Raw genomic sequence first — 15222 nt, forward strand, 5'->3', positions numbered from 1 at the left:
ATAATGCCTTGGTAAGGCCACACTTGGAATAGTGCCTCCAGTTTTGGTCACCAAAATGTAAAAAAGATGTTGAGACTCTAGAAAGAGTGCAGAGAAGAGCAACAAAGATGATTAGGGACTGAAGGTTAAAATATATAAAGAACGGTTGCTGGAATTGGGTATGTCTAGTTTAATGATGAGAAGGACAAGGGGGGGACATGATAGCAGTGTTCCAATATCTCAGGGGTTGACACAAAGAAGAGGGAGTCAAGCTATTTTCCAAAGCACCTGAAGGCAGGACAACAAATGAAGAAAACTAATCAAAGAGAGAAGCAACCTAGAACTAAGGAGAAATTTCCTGACAGTTAGAACAATTAATCAGTGGAACAAACTGCCTCCAGAAGTTGTGAATGCTCCAACACTGAAAGTGTGAAGAAGAGAGTGGACAACCATTTGTCTGAAATGGTTTCAGGGTTTCCTTTCTGAGCAGGGGGTTGGACTAGAAGACCTCAAAGGTCCCTTCCAACTTTATTATTGTTATTGTTAAATTTTTTGTTCCATGTTGATAATTGTTAGACAATTACAAGGTTTACATTATTGACCAAATTTTCAATTATACTTTTTGCATTCTAATTTCTATATACAAAACAAGTATATTTGAAATAGGTGAATCCATGAACATTTATCATTGGCTATGTAGATTCTCATAAAACAGAATCAAATTTTAAGGCCTAGTGTATTTATGCATCAGAAAAATGAATATTGGTTTTAATAACTACTACAATAAAAAACAGATAGCATCCAAATGCTATAACATCACATGAACAGAAGGTATGATTCAAAACATTACAAAACATTGTCATAGCAAGCAAACATTTCAGAGCATTTTTATACTATACAGATGATATTTTCTGAGGTATACAGGGTACTCATCTTCTTTTTGTAATTAACTAGGATTTCTTTCAAGTTCTTCAGTGGATCTTGAGATATAAATTCATTGAATTCTCTGTCAATTTTTATATTCTGTTCAGTCAGGTATTTCTAGAAGAAAATGGTAATAGATTAAATTTTAGAGCTTTTAGTTTTTATTTTATAAATGCAGAACTGGCATGATAAGATTCAATGTAAAATACAGCTGTTATCTGTAGATTATTTCTTTTTGATAGAAAACCAGTACACAATTATGAAATTATAAAAACAGAAGTTTTATGTGAGTGAAAGATATCTTGAAAACTTCCATTAGCTTTAATAGGTTTGAGTAACAGACTTGTAAAAATGGAAGAATACCCAGAGAACCCTACCAACCATTCTCCACCCTCCCCCCCAATACAGGGATCAAAAAGTTATAGGAGCTCCAAAGAAAATATAACAAAAGAACATATATACCCTATTTACTATAGAAAATGAACTTTCAGAGTAAATATTCTATTTATCTATAGATGATCCTTAGTTGCTAAAGCTTAATGGAATTAATAGCCTAAATAGACTGCACTTCTTGCAGAATGAACTGTCTCCAATTACTGGTAAAATCTCATAAGAAAAGAAACAGTAAGATTTTATCTACGTGGTAGCAAGGATGTGAAAATATTATTCATGAAGTGATCTTGATAAGAATTAACAGATTAACAAGCAAGTATATCTTTATTAAGTTGACCATATCCAATTTATATCAAGCCTTGTCTAAATGGCTTAGGCTTCAAAGCCATGGCAGAAACATTAAAATATGATATAATGTACAGAATGCGAACAAGTGGCTGCATAATAATTAACTAAAAAGGCAGCTGAGACAGAAACACTTTTTTTTTTGAACAGATATGCTCGGCTGAGCTATATTGTGAAAAGATATAGATATACAAGAAATTCAGCCAGACATACTGTATCTTGGTAGTCTTTTACTACATAACTAAACTTTTGCATCTGAATTGTGTGCTATTCCCTCTTTTAGAATGTTTGGATATATTTTGTAAACTCTCAAGCAAACCTTGTGAACTCTCAAGCTTCCTCTTTCTGCTATTTATTCAAGATGGATAGTGATTAATATTTATATTTACTTATATGTAAGGGTGTAGACATATACATATGTATGTATATAGCATGTTTATGTGTCTTATGTATGTGTACACTTTAGAGAACAGGCAGCAGAATTTCATTTTTAATGTGTGCCCACAGTAAAAAATGACAATAAATGTTATCTTATTTTAGAAAATTACAGACTTTTAAGAAAATCTTGAAATATGGATTAAAGAATAACTTGGAGAATCACTAAGTAGTTGGATTTGCCATGAAGTGTCCTGGTTATAGTACAATAGACCCAAAACAATTGTATCTTTTCAGGTGAGAATATGGTCAACAATATCTTACTACTGTTCCCTAGGAAAAAAATCCCCTTCCGTATCAGGCTTGACATAAAAGATTGACCCCCATTGCTCCTTCCTGGACCCAGTGAAGCTGATGAAAATACTAGAGAATTACTTTTCCAAATGCACATGCTCTGCGTCACTAACATTTATAAGATATTTGATTGTCTGGACCAATTTGCTTTTCCTAGTTCTTGGGAGATTTGGGATGGCATGAATCTGTCTTCATTTTCTGTATCATTGTACAGTGTAACCTATACTGATTGGTGGAGCTGGAATACAGGCTTCATCCATTATTATTTTTTTGCAATTATTTATGCATTTGGGGGCATGGAGAATCATAGAGAAGATTTCTTGTCCTGGTCCTTTCTCCTTCTTCTACATTGTGGGGAGGAGAAAATAGGCAATGAAGGTTAGTAAGGGAAAGACATGAAATCAAATGTCTTCTTCCCTGTTCTACTCATAATAGAAATTAGAGAAACTACAGAAGATATTTTTGAATCCTCCTATCTTTACTCTAGAATTTACTTAAATATTTCTGAGGAAGTGGGAGTAGGGTTGCTGTTTCTGTATGGAAATTTTTGTCTTTCCTAATATGATTATCTAGAACTTAGACTTAAGGAGGCTGTGTGGAAAGTGATGAATGTTCTTCTCTAGAGAGGCCCTCTTTTGGGTAGTAATCAACTGGATTCAAGGGGAGCAACTTGGGCCTCTGTATTATGGTCTATCTATGGGATGAGAAGGAGATGAAAAGAGATATCCTCTACCTTGTTTAAGGAATCAAAAGAGATGAGTCACTGATTTGACTCTATGTCTGATCCATTTGGTTCTTCAAGTCTCTCTAGTTCTTCCATTGTTAAAGGACAGCTCTCCCTTGCTAGTTTTCATTTTCCTTGTAACACATGAATGTTTATCTTTCTTTCTCCTATCCATTGAATTGAGAGATGAGAAGGAAGAAAGCCTAAAATAATAGAAAGTGATATTTTGAAAGTGAAGATCAGTGCAGTAGCAGTGCTGAAGGAAAAGAAACAGCAGCAGTAGCAGCAGCAGCCTGGCAGCAATGAAGCAGCTACAACTTTCCTAAATTTGATTCTCTTTGGAATAAGAGGTCCAGCATTCTGTAAATTAGCCCATAAGAGATACTTTGAAAAATAAATTGCCCTGTGATGCAACTTTCAGCCAGTTAAAGGATACACACGAGAGTTTTAATAGTGTATAATAGCATGAATTACCTCAACTGTCTCAAGATGAGTAAATATTAGTTCCAGAAGATACTGCATATTTTTATCCATTTTCCTTCTTTCTTCTGAAGTTGTTTGCATAACCACTTGGTATCTAAGGAGTAAATACCAGAAGAGAATAGGAAAAGAGAGTATTGCATTATTTATATTGAAAAACCTTCTATCTATAAATTCACGGTTTGTATAAACAGCCTATAATAATTAACACGTAGTATTCCAAAATCTAAATAGGTTTCACTTTCCCATTTAACTAAAATTAATATTTGTATTACATTGCCTATAATATTCCAAATAATTCCTATGTTAATTTTTATAAATGAACTTTATAACTTAAGCTTATAGGAGTGTAATGTTAACTTAAGTCCCACTGATTTCAGTGGAACTTACTCCAAGGGTGATCAGGATTGCAGCCTTATCCCATCTTCAATGAAAACAAGTATTTACATCTTTTCACATTATTTTTTTCCTGTTTACCTTTACTCCATTCAATTCATACAATTGAATTTTAGTTGCAAGTTATTTTTAAAGAACACGATATATGATAATAATGCAAATCATTAATTTGTCTAGATAAGCAATCTGGTTTAGGGATCAAAAAGTGATCTCATAAAATGGCTGTACTGTTCATGAGTTACTGTTTTCCTGGTGACTGTATTGTAAGGTTTTCAAGTGTTTTGAATATTTTGCATTGCATGTATGATTATTTTATTTTGTGGCGTTTTTTGTAAAGTATTGTTTACATTTTAATTCTAAACTGCCCAGTCACAAATTGAGATGATATAAGTTGAATAAATAAATATATGTTCAACTCAGAAAACCTTCTAGGTTTTAAATCTTTGTTTAATTAAACTAACCGGCATCGTGTTTCATGCAGTTCCTTCATGGCTTCACTGACACCCTCATTGACACCATTATAGAGCAGATTTTTATGTTTCTCCAACAACTCCAGCTCCTTCGTACTCTTTTCTTCTTCTTCAACAACTACCTGCAATATGTATATGGATTAATACTTCAGAACTGAATCATACATTTATGATGCAGATAGACCCTATCTATTGCAGGAAGAGAGCATTGTAAATTTAATATAGTGACATTACTCCACTTCTGTATTTTGTTAGAAGTGCTGTATGCATTTATCTTTTAGATCATTCTCATTCTAGAGAAAATACATCCACTAATGCTGCTTTTAAAAATACTTACTCATGTTATTATATTTATATCCTTTCTTTCCTGTATACACAACATTCCTTCTCCTAGTTTCTCCACAGCAACCAGTTAGGTGAGTTGAGCTGAGGGACATTGACTGGCCCAAAGTTACCCAGCTAACTTTTACGACTCAGAAAGGATTAGAACTCCAGTTCTCCCAGTTCTAGATAAGCACTTTATCCATTACACCAACATGTTTCTTTATGTTGTATGTACAATGTTTCTTAACAGAAAAAAATTCCTAATAATGAATTCTATAGAGCATATGTCATATTTAGGGCAATACCTTTGCTTTTTGCTGACATAAATCTTCCAGTTTTTGTGCTTCTTCTCTTAATGTTTTCACAATGCTGTTCTGTTCAGCTTCCATTGTGTTTACCTTAAAGAATATTATTTAATAAAGGATGTTAGTACCGAAAGTCAAGGGTGCTTCCAGTTCACATCCTTTGCTTTCAAGTCTACATTTTTTGCAATAGATGAAAACTTCCCCACAATACTCTTAATAATTAAAAAAATTCTGACTCCAGCCAACACTTTAATATTTGAAAATCCTTTAGCTTACAAACAGAACAGTTTGAAGATCTGTAGGTGTATCTACTGAACATCTTGAAATTTAGATTGCACTGTCTATTATAGTCTTTTTTCATTCCATTATCAGTTTCCTTTCCTAGCAATCCTATACTTGTTATGAACTCTGAAATATGATTAGGAATAAGAAAAGTATAGATAAACAAGGATTACTATAAGTTGCATTACATTATACAGTATAGCTGGGTTTCCACTAGACCAGAGATAGTTAGGAACTGACCTGTACTAAGGAGCCTTCTAAGCCAATTTTTCTGTGTGTTGCATTTGCAATCTCCTCTTCAGTGTTGTTCATGAGATCCAGAAGGGGAGCCTGCCATAATTATATAAACACAAAAATTACAAAGTTTTCCGGTGAAGTAGTCCAGTCACAGGACTCAAGAAAGAAATACTTTAAATAAATCTCAAATGCATATAATATAGAAAAGATCCTCCTATAAACCGATAAGGCAATATTCTTTCCCAAGTACTTTTACATTAGTTCATGCAGGGAGAGGTTCTGTATTATAAAGCCACAGGAACTGCCATGCTGGATCAGACCTGGTAAATATTGTGTTCCCCATAGTAGCCAATCAGATTCCAATAGGAAGCTGATTAGCAAAATAACACAGCATAAGCCCTTTCAACAATCTTATGATGTTCTAAGGTAGCACCCTTAACCTAATGTACAGGGATTTTTAAGCTTTCATTAACATATTCCAGTCTATACATAATACTTAAACAATTTTTGTGCATAATAAATATGATATCAACTTCCTCTGACACTCATTGTGATAAGAGAATCAAACTTCATCTTTAAGTATTGTTAAACTATCATTTATTGAAAGAAAGCGATTATCTAAAAGAGCTTTACATGAAAAGTGAACTTATACTTACACGAATCTGAGTTGTAAACTTAAGCAGACAATTAGGTCCTGCATCGGGATTGAATTTAATTTCAAAATCAAGACCACCAGAATTCTCTGCACTTGTAGGAATTAGTTTTAATTTTCGAGCCAATTTATGGTATTCTGTCAAATCTGCTTCAATCTATAAAGAACAAACAACATTAAGATGCATACCCTAAGCACCTTACAACTGATAAAATCTATGAAAACCGGAACTGCTTCATAACCACAGTATTGTTTTGCATTTCTTTGTGTTTTCAAAGTTTGTCTTTTCAGTGCCTCTATTTAAATTTTAATATAAAGTGTTGTATCTTCCCAGCTCCTGAAAAACATTAAAATTACTCAAGACAAACTATCAAAAGTTTTTGCTCCTTTTGATTTGATGGCCCATTTAAAGTTGGCTGGTATATGGAGACAGAAAATTGCAATTCAAAAGAGTGCCTACTTTCTGAGTGAAATAGAGCCTTTCAAGAATACATATGATTTGAATTTTTGGATTGGGCCACCAAGGTATAAATATTAGCAAAGACCCTTCTGGATAATCTTGTGAATTTGGTTCACAACAGAAAATCTGGTTCATCTAGATCAGTGTTTCCCAAACTTGACAATTTTAAGGCATGTGGACTTCAACTCCCGGGCCGGATGCATCATGCCGAAAGCGTACCCACCCCATTGCCAGTAATGGAATAAAAGTCACGAGAACGTTGCGACACATCACGTGATGTTGCGAGTTTCGCACCCCTGATCTAGATGGAGACTAAATGACATCTTGCTACAGAAAGAAACAATTGTGGAGAAATATAAAAATTTAAAATTGTGTCTCAAAATAATTTAGATTAAAAGTAGTGATTTAAAAATGGTTTGAGGTGCAAATAAAGCTTTCATTAGGTTATTTTATAAAATATATTAGGGAACTCCCGAAAAAAGTCACAAAAAAAACCACAAGGTATTTTAGATGAGATAAAGAAAAAAGGTGACATAAGAAATTTCCAGAGAAGATAAATATTTTTCAGCAAATTAAGGTTTTACAATGATGGTTATAAATACTATTTATTTTGCTACTATCAGAATAAAGTGTTATTATCTAATTTAGTTTATGGGAAATAAAGCAGCAGCAGTAGTAACGTTAGTCTCCCAGAGGCTAATGTCAGATGTTCAAAACTTTTGTTTTAGCTATACATACTGCTTCTTTTCCTCTTGCATATTTTAATTCCTCATTCCATAGATGCCGCTGCTCTGCTTCCAATTCCTTGGTTAAATTATTTACTGCCTGTTTCAGCTCCTCTATTTCAGAATTCAGTTTCTCAACATCTGCAGTGGAATATTTTTGATTATCACAAATGACTACCAGATGTGCGTTTTCCTGTTTCAGTACTTCAATTTCCATGGCTAAAAGTCAAGAAAAATAAAATCTTGTTAAGAAAACAGATAAGTTTTTTTAAATGTTTAATGAAGTTGAAGCTTAATACTTATTTGGATAAAATTTCAAAATATTAAAAACTTGATCTCATAAGAAGAATCTACTAAAAGGCATGAGAAACTTACTAGTACTAAGAAAGTTGTAATTAAACTCTCTACTTTTGTTTAGATCTTTCCCTTGAGCTGAGAAATACTCAACATTTTATAGCTGGATGCATCACAACGAAACTGCGCTCACCCCATTGCCAGCAATGGGGAAAAATTCACGATACGTCGTGCAACGTCACGTGACGTCCCAAGTTTGACATGCCTGCTATAAAGTAAGGTACTGATGTGTTAAGCAGTTTCTCCTTACCAACAGTTTCTTCCTCCTCTGTAATAGTCTTTGTCTTTTGACTGAGACTGCTTGAGAGAGATTCCAAACTGGCCATATAAGCCTCATATTTTTTAACATCTGCCTGTAAAGATGATTTCAGGCTCCGCAGTTGCTCTAAACGGTCCTTATTCATACAAAAAGATGGAAATTGTAGTGTGTTAACTAAAATCAGACTTATAGAAATATTTTCCCAGACCCATGTACTCAGTTACTCACTGGTTCACTTTCTCTTTCCTTTTCACGCTTTGCAATCTCTTCATTGAGCCTTTTTTCTTTTTCTTCTAAGACTGCTAAATGTTTTTCTTGTACTTTAAACAGATCCTCTGAAAGAAAGATCAAAATAACCCTCTAATCCAGGGGTGTCAAACTGCTGGCCCATGGGCCGGATGCATCTTAGCAATACGTCGTGACATATCACGTGATGTTGCGAGTTTGCTGTAATCACTCAAGTGCTCTATTATTAATCAGAATAAGTAATTGAGACAAAAAGTAAACACTGGGAAATAAGTTGATATTTTGCTTTACTAAATATCAGATTTAAACCATTTTTAAAAAAGGATTGTCATAATTTCAGTGCCTGTGTACAGGTTACAATTAAAATCAGCATTTCTGTCACTAAGTAATGTGGTCATAAAGTGACACAACATGCAACTGCATCACTTAGTGCTGGCAAAAATAGCAGACCCTGTTGCCATTGTTAAGCAAGAACCTAACATGACTGTGACATGGGAAGAGGCATGAATCCCAGGCAAGTAGCTGGTGGGCAAGAGCTACAGGCATGTGGATTATCTGATCGTAGGATCAAGTCTTCATTCACCAATCAACAATTTCCATCACTGTATTTTTTTCCCTTTTTTCCTTTCTCAAAAAACTAAATGTACTGAACATATGAACTTTGTTGATGTTCTTCCACCTAAACTATCAATCAGATAATAACTGCATCAATATAGCTCCATTATGTACCATTAGTCCATGCTCTCTCCCAACATATATTTATATCCCACCTTATGCCCAGCTCAGGGCAGCATACACAGTACTACCTTCAACAGCTTTACCACAATTACTCATAAGTAGCCTAGTCCATAACTTCAGCCACGATTCAACTAAACATTTTAATTATTTTACTTTTTAAGAGACACAAAAATACTACTTAATCAAAATAATAGTTTAATCTGTATATATTAGTTCACTAACAACATGGAGCTGGATTTATATCTCATTGCCGAATATTCATACAAAGAATTTATGATCTTTCTGCCCAGGTTTGACTTAGAAGTTAACTTAAGCCTATGAGAAAAGGGTTAAGCACAGCAGATAGACTAAATATCAAATGCCTATTATTTATATAATAAAATATACTGTAACTCATATTGATAGATTAAGTGAGATGATGGGGGGAACACACAGCCAGCATGCCTGGCTGAGGAATTCTGGGAGTTGAAGACCACAAGTCATAAAAGGGCCAAGTTTGAAGACCCCTGCACTAGAGTTAAAACAGAAACATCCTACATTAATAGCTTGGTGAGGAATTTTTTTAAAAAGTTTGAGAAACTACAGAAAGAAAATGGTAAAAGATTCATAAGATTAATAGTAATGCCTATTTTTTTTTAACTTTTTACAATTTAAATTACTCACTTAATTTGGAGTCTATTTCAGCATCAAATTCTTCGAAACTGTCTCCACCCTTCATGAAATGGTCATAACATTTTATAGAGTAGTCCAAAAAAAGCTGAGGGCATAATTGTAAAGTAGTTTAATTTTAGGGATCATTTAAAATATGCTAAACTTTATTGCATTGCAGATTATGTGTGCTTTTTCTCTATTAAGTAAAGGTTTCACATTTCTAGATCAAAATGCTTAGTAAAAAGGTAACTTTTAACATTCATCCGGTATATTATTATTGCTGATTTCATAAGTAATATATACTAAACTTTTATCAGAATCATAATTTTATTGCCAGCAAGTAATATGCATTCCACATCCTAGGGAGAAATAGCTAAAATACCTTGTTCTGCAAAATTCCATCTTCAGTTTCTCCCAAAATCTGTCCTTCATCAAATGACTGTGGGTTTTCTTTCATACAAGTAAACAACTGAGTAAGACACAATGACATAGTCACAATGAATAATGTTTCCTACTGTAATAGTATAGCATACTTGCTATTTCCTTTCTGAATTAATCAGAATACAATTTGTGTATCCCTACCCACATTTCTGAAGATTGTTGCCAGCCAGAAAGGAAACAACATTAAATCTATTAGAATTTATATTAACACAAAATATTAATTTTTAATGAAATTTATTTTGTTCTGGGTCTCATTCACTTTTGGTGAGTTCCTGGCATGGAACTCAAATGTGGCCCTTTGCCTGAAAATTACTGATAGCAAATTTATCATTATTTGCTTGATAAAATTAATGTGGCAACAAAAGTGCAACAATAGTTCTAATGATGCATTATATATTACAAAGAATCTGTTAAAATCACAAGAACATCAAGAATTTTATTAACCCAGTTATATATTTTCAGTGTATCACTTCTATATTTATAAGATCAACATTAGGTGAAATAGCAAATACCTATAAATGTGGCTAAATATATAATTGGTTATCTATAATACTGTAAGGGCCCAGTCCCTTACTTGAACTTGAGATATCATATCTGTCTAATAGATAACCCAAGCGGAGACTTCTTCATCAAGCAGCACTTTATCTGATCAAATTAAGCAGCGGGGTGGCAAACAATCTGGAACACTGGCAGAGTTACGGCCAGAAGTGCCATACCTTAGAAAGTTAGTAGCATTGCTTTATAAACTTTGTTAGCCAATGAAAATTAGACAACAGAGCCATTATATCATAAGGAAGACATCAATCGTTCCTGTACACTCTTATTCCCTCCTTTAGTACATTCCATCCATGTACATATTTCCCACGTTTGCATGAGATTTCCCTGGTGCAAAAGCCGATTACAAAAAGCAAGAAAGCAACAGATAGACTAAACAATTTCACTTTGTGCCAGAACCTTTCAATACCTTGTAACAATCTATCAGCCACACCAGAGCTGCTACAATCTGAGGCCACGTATGAGGAGCACCCACAGTATACATAGAGCTTTTCGACAAAGGAAATGGATAACTGTAAGGAAAATATGTTTTCTATTTAAAAAAAATTTTTTCAAGAAAATGCCACATACAATTCAAATTACACTTAAATATAAAAAGGAACTGTACTTATTTTTATTTTCCATAAAATAATTAGTTAAAATGAATGTTAAGAATCCCACCTTCTTTATTTTCTTATGAACAACTTAAGGTTCCCCCTCTCTATATAGGATATAGCTATATATAAGATACAGGTAGACAATCATGCCAAAATAAAATCATATCAATAGCTTGCAACCCCAGATGTCAATATTATGTTGAAGTCAGGAATCATTTGTAGAGAACACATATATTATTATATTTGCTGTATAAAGTGTCTGCCTTCAAACTAAGCAAAATTCCTGGCAGACACTCAGGAGTGTCTATGTAGTTTTCTTGTTAACAAATAGACCTCATTTAGCCTCGGGCAGTGAGTGAAGTTACAACAGCGATGAAAAAGTAACTTTGTGAACAGTGCTCACATTTACAACCTTTGCGCATTAGTCAGTTAGTACTTGTCTATGCTGGACCAGCTCAGCCCTGTGACCTTAGTAATTGGTGCTTATGAGTGACAAGACTTTAATCAGTTTCACACCTTCAGCTTTTTTTTTTTTTTTGCCCACTAAAAGAGGCTCAGGGCTTGGGAGCATGCTAGGCAAAAAGCTGGCACTAGCTCATTTCTTTCAATGTGTATTCCATTGTGCCTGTTTACTTTCATGTAATCCCTGTCTCTCCAATGAATATAAACATCAATTTTCCGTTGCTAAATATCTCAGCACTGGGCTGAGCATTCCAAAGAGTGGGGGAAGAGAAGAAAAAGACCTATATTTGCCCTTTTACCCAAACGTCCTTGTGAATCAAGTACCAGAAACCTTCGCCGCCATTTAGGCTCACCTAGCTTCTTTGGGGTTTTATTCTTCTGATGCTGTAAAGCAAAAGAAGCTGAAATCATAAGCACAATATGATTTTCTATTTAGCTATTATATAACAACCGCATTGCCTGTCTCAATTGTGGCTGCTAAATGAGACTACCTGTAACACAAATAGTTTGACTAGTTATAATAATATATTGTATAAATATTACTAAATTAAAATGAAATAAAGTTAAGAGTCTTAATAAACTCTGGAAGATGGTAATTTTCTAACATGTAATCAAGAAATGTATTATCCACAAAATATTTTTAGTTATATTCTTTTTAATTGGTGAAATTAATTAAATGGGGAGGTACTTACCCAAGGTCTTTAAAAATTCTTGGGATTTCTTCTTCAAATTTAGAACCCAAAAGGTCATATGAAGGGCAAAAAAGTTCATAAATAAAGCTGAAAATTTTCACAAAGTCCTTAACAGAAGGAGTTTGGAGTGATTTCACAGAGACTGTAGGACCGTATCCATATGTTAGAAGAAACTAGGAAAAAAAATTAAAAGTATTACTTGTTTGTGTTTTTATGCTAGTTTACAGAGCAATCCAGACCTCTGTATGCGCCAAATTATTGTTCAATTAGAGAACTTTGCAGATTAATCATGTATTTTAATTAACAAAGATTTACATATATATTTGCTATAATTAAAATATATTGCTGAGAGTTCTAAGATGCATTGTTTTTTTGTGAAAAGTGTGATAGTTCATAGCATTTGTGATTTTAAAATTCATATCTTTTTAAAAACCTGGATGGCCCGTTATTTCTTGGCTCATTAGTCTATTTTGACCTTACTTTTTCCAAATTTCATTGATCAGCAGTCACAGTTTAGTCTGATTAAAGAGAGATTTAATTAGTTAAACTAAACAAGTGCTGCATACATCACAAAGTTGACGGATACATTGCTGAATGAATGCTTTGTCATGAAGTGGTCTAGGCTCTTTGATTTTCTCCATGCTTCCAAATGCACCATATTGACTGTTCCGTAAGCTCCCAGGGCCACTAGTCCTAGAATTAAAACCAGAAAAATATGCAACCAGGTTAACTATGGCATTATTCATTTTATCTCTGCAAAACTATTTAAATATAGAAAATACAATTTATAACAACAAATGAGACTTAATAGAATGGCAATGTCATTTGAAAGTCTTCCAGCTCTTATATTGAGAATATAAGACAGAATAATACAAATTTTATTGATTTGAAAGCTATAGCAGACTTTACATGATATGTTAAAGTCCCACTCCAAAAATGGCCAGGGCACATTTTTGGAGAAGGGTCCTGTCAATTCTCGAAAGCTTCAGATACTAGCACAAATTCTAATACTTTTTTTTTACTCCTGATGCAAGGCTTTCCTGCACTTAAAATTACCTAAGTCCTTGATGCTTTTTCTTGTCCTTTATTCTAGTGGAAGTGATACTGAAACATTGTAATATTCAAGTTAATCCTACCAAGTGAAATGCTAATTACCTTTTGCCAAAAAAACTAGTTTTCCTTTCTGATGTCCCTGGTGCATGCTTTCCCACACTCTGCTTTCCAAAAGTAGTCCTTCTCTCTTGCCTTGAAAAGAAAATATTATTGAATTGTACAAATTATTAAACACCACCAAAACTGAAATCATCTTCATATGCCATCCAATAAAGTTATCTGTTGTTTATTTTTTGTTACATTTGATTTTAATGTGGTCTATTCCTTAATATGTACTTTCTATTATAGTTTACTGCATGAGTAAATTAAAGAATAGATCATACTTTAATCCTAGCTTACACAAAGTAGTGAATTTATCTAATTAACCATTTTTTTTTACATAGAATACATATTATATGCCTTTAAGAGTAACAAGAGTAAAACACAAGTGGCATTCATATTTTCAGCAAGCATGCTTTGGAAATGTAAGCCAAATAAATGAATGCCACCTCAACTAAAGGAATCTGACTGTCTTACGGTTGGGGTGTATGAAGTCCCGTCTTATTAGTATCCTGCACCCTCAGTGGCTGGATGGATTGCCGGCAACTGATTCGACTAGTACTTGAACTACGCCTCATTGTTGTAGGGAAAACTGTAATACAGAAGAATGCTGCAGTCTTTTGGTAAACTTGTAAACCTGTAGAAGGGAAAGCAGAAATGGCTGTGTCCAGGGCAGCAGAAAGGATTGGAATGGATGGGTGGCAAAGCCTCTGCTGATAATATACTGGAAAGAATTCAGCAGAGAAAAGCCCTTGGCTACAAAGAAAACTCACTCCCAGTCTTGCACCAACCAAAGGGAGATTTTTGAAAATTGAGACGTGAAACAGGTTTGAAAAGGCCTCAAACCTCTTGCTCACTTTAAGAAAAAGAGCAGGGTGCATTTGCTGAATATTTTCTCTCTCTCTCTCTTTCCGTTCCTGAATAGAACAAAACCTGGAGGATCCAATCTGGATCGGTTGCTGGGACTAGAGGTTTAGTCTCCCGAGCTTTTGGACTCATGATGGAGCCCATCCTCGGGGAACTTCTCTCTCACCAGAATGTGTGTAACTAAAGAAGAGGATTAAACCTTTGGCAGATTGGGTCCTGCAACGTTATCTTGAGACACGTATATTTGCCTTCATTCGTCAGAACAACGCCTCCCAAAAAGGGGTTTCTAGCTTTACTCCTATTTATTCGGCGGTAACGAATAAACTTGCAAAGAAGAAAGAACGCAAACACTTGCAAAGAAGAACGAATTAGAATATGTAATATAAAATTAATTTTTCCTTTGGTGTCAGAAAAGAATGGGGATTTTCCTCTTCTGAAAGGAAAGTTGTGACGGCGGTTTTAATTTTCCTCCAAGAAAAAGCAGAGGAGCGCTACCGACTGGTGAAGCTTAAACCAGCTGCCAACTACGCCTTGGTTCCTCAAGGAGAGCTTTGTATTACCAACGGTTAACACCTTTTCTCCCAATCCGACCAAGCTGGGAAAGAAAGGGCAGCGGCCGACCTCAGTCAGATACTAGTAACCTAGCCATCGGTAGCAGCATTGCTCCCTTGAAAACTTCCCCTGCTACATCGCCACTCACCGCTCTTTCTTGCTCTGTCACCGCCCGTTTCTCACTTGCTTTCAAATTTACCCGCCTATCGCAACATCCGCTTGCGTTAGCGTC

The 15222-nt window shown here is 34.4% G+C and overlaps 1 protein-coding gene across 2 annotated transcripts; it reads right to left on the minus strand.

The window, feature by feature from the left end:
* Positions 1 to 467: 467 nt before the first annotated feature.
* Positions 468 to 15221, minus strand: NDC80 (NDC80 kinetochore complex component). 2 transcript variants are annotated; one of them, XM_039351036.1, is made up of 17 exons: positions 15139 to 15194; positions 14049 to 14163; positions 13575 to 13664; positions 12986 to 13112; positions 12420 to 12592; positions 11079 to 11181; positions 10056 to 10142; positions 9686 to 9779; positions 8267 to 8373; positions 8030 to 8174; positions 7439 to 7644; positions 6245 to 6397; positions 5592 to 5681; positions 5070 to 5162; positions 4432 to 4562; positions 3569 to 3671; positions 468 to 1020 (listed from the first exon to the last, which is right to left on the minus strand). In XM_039351036.1, exons 2-17 carry the CDS (start codon positions 14147 to 14149, stop codon positions 868 to 870), a joined length of 1956 nt encoding a protein of 651 aa, XP_039206970.1. In that variant the 5' UTR covers positions 14150 to 14163; positions 15139 to 15194; the 3' UTR covers positions 468 to 867. The 2 variants fall into 2 exon arrangements, with proteins under 2 accessions (XP_039206970.1, XP_039206969.1); XM_039351035.1 differs by having other exon boundaries at positions 469 to 1020; positions 14049 to 14208; positions 15139 to 15221.
* Position 15222: the final 1 nt, after the last annotated feature.

The sequence above is a fragment of the Crotalus tigris genome, unplaced genomic scaffold (assembly GCF_016545835.1).
Source record: "Crotalus tigris isolate CLP2741 ecotype Arizona unplaced genomic scaffold, ASM1654583v1 scf7180000018368.3068619, whole genome shotgun sequence".
NCBI classification, from domain to species: Eukaryota; Metazoa; Chordata; class Lepidosauria; order Squamata; family Viperidae; genus Crotalus; species Crotalus tigris.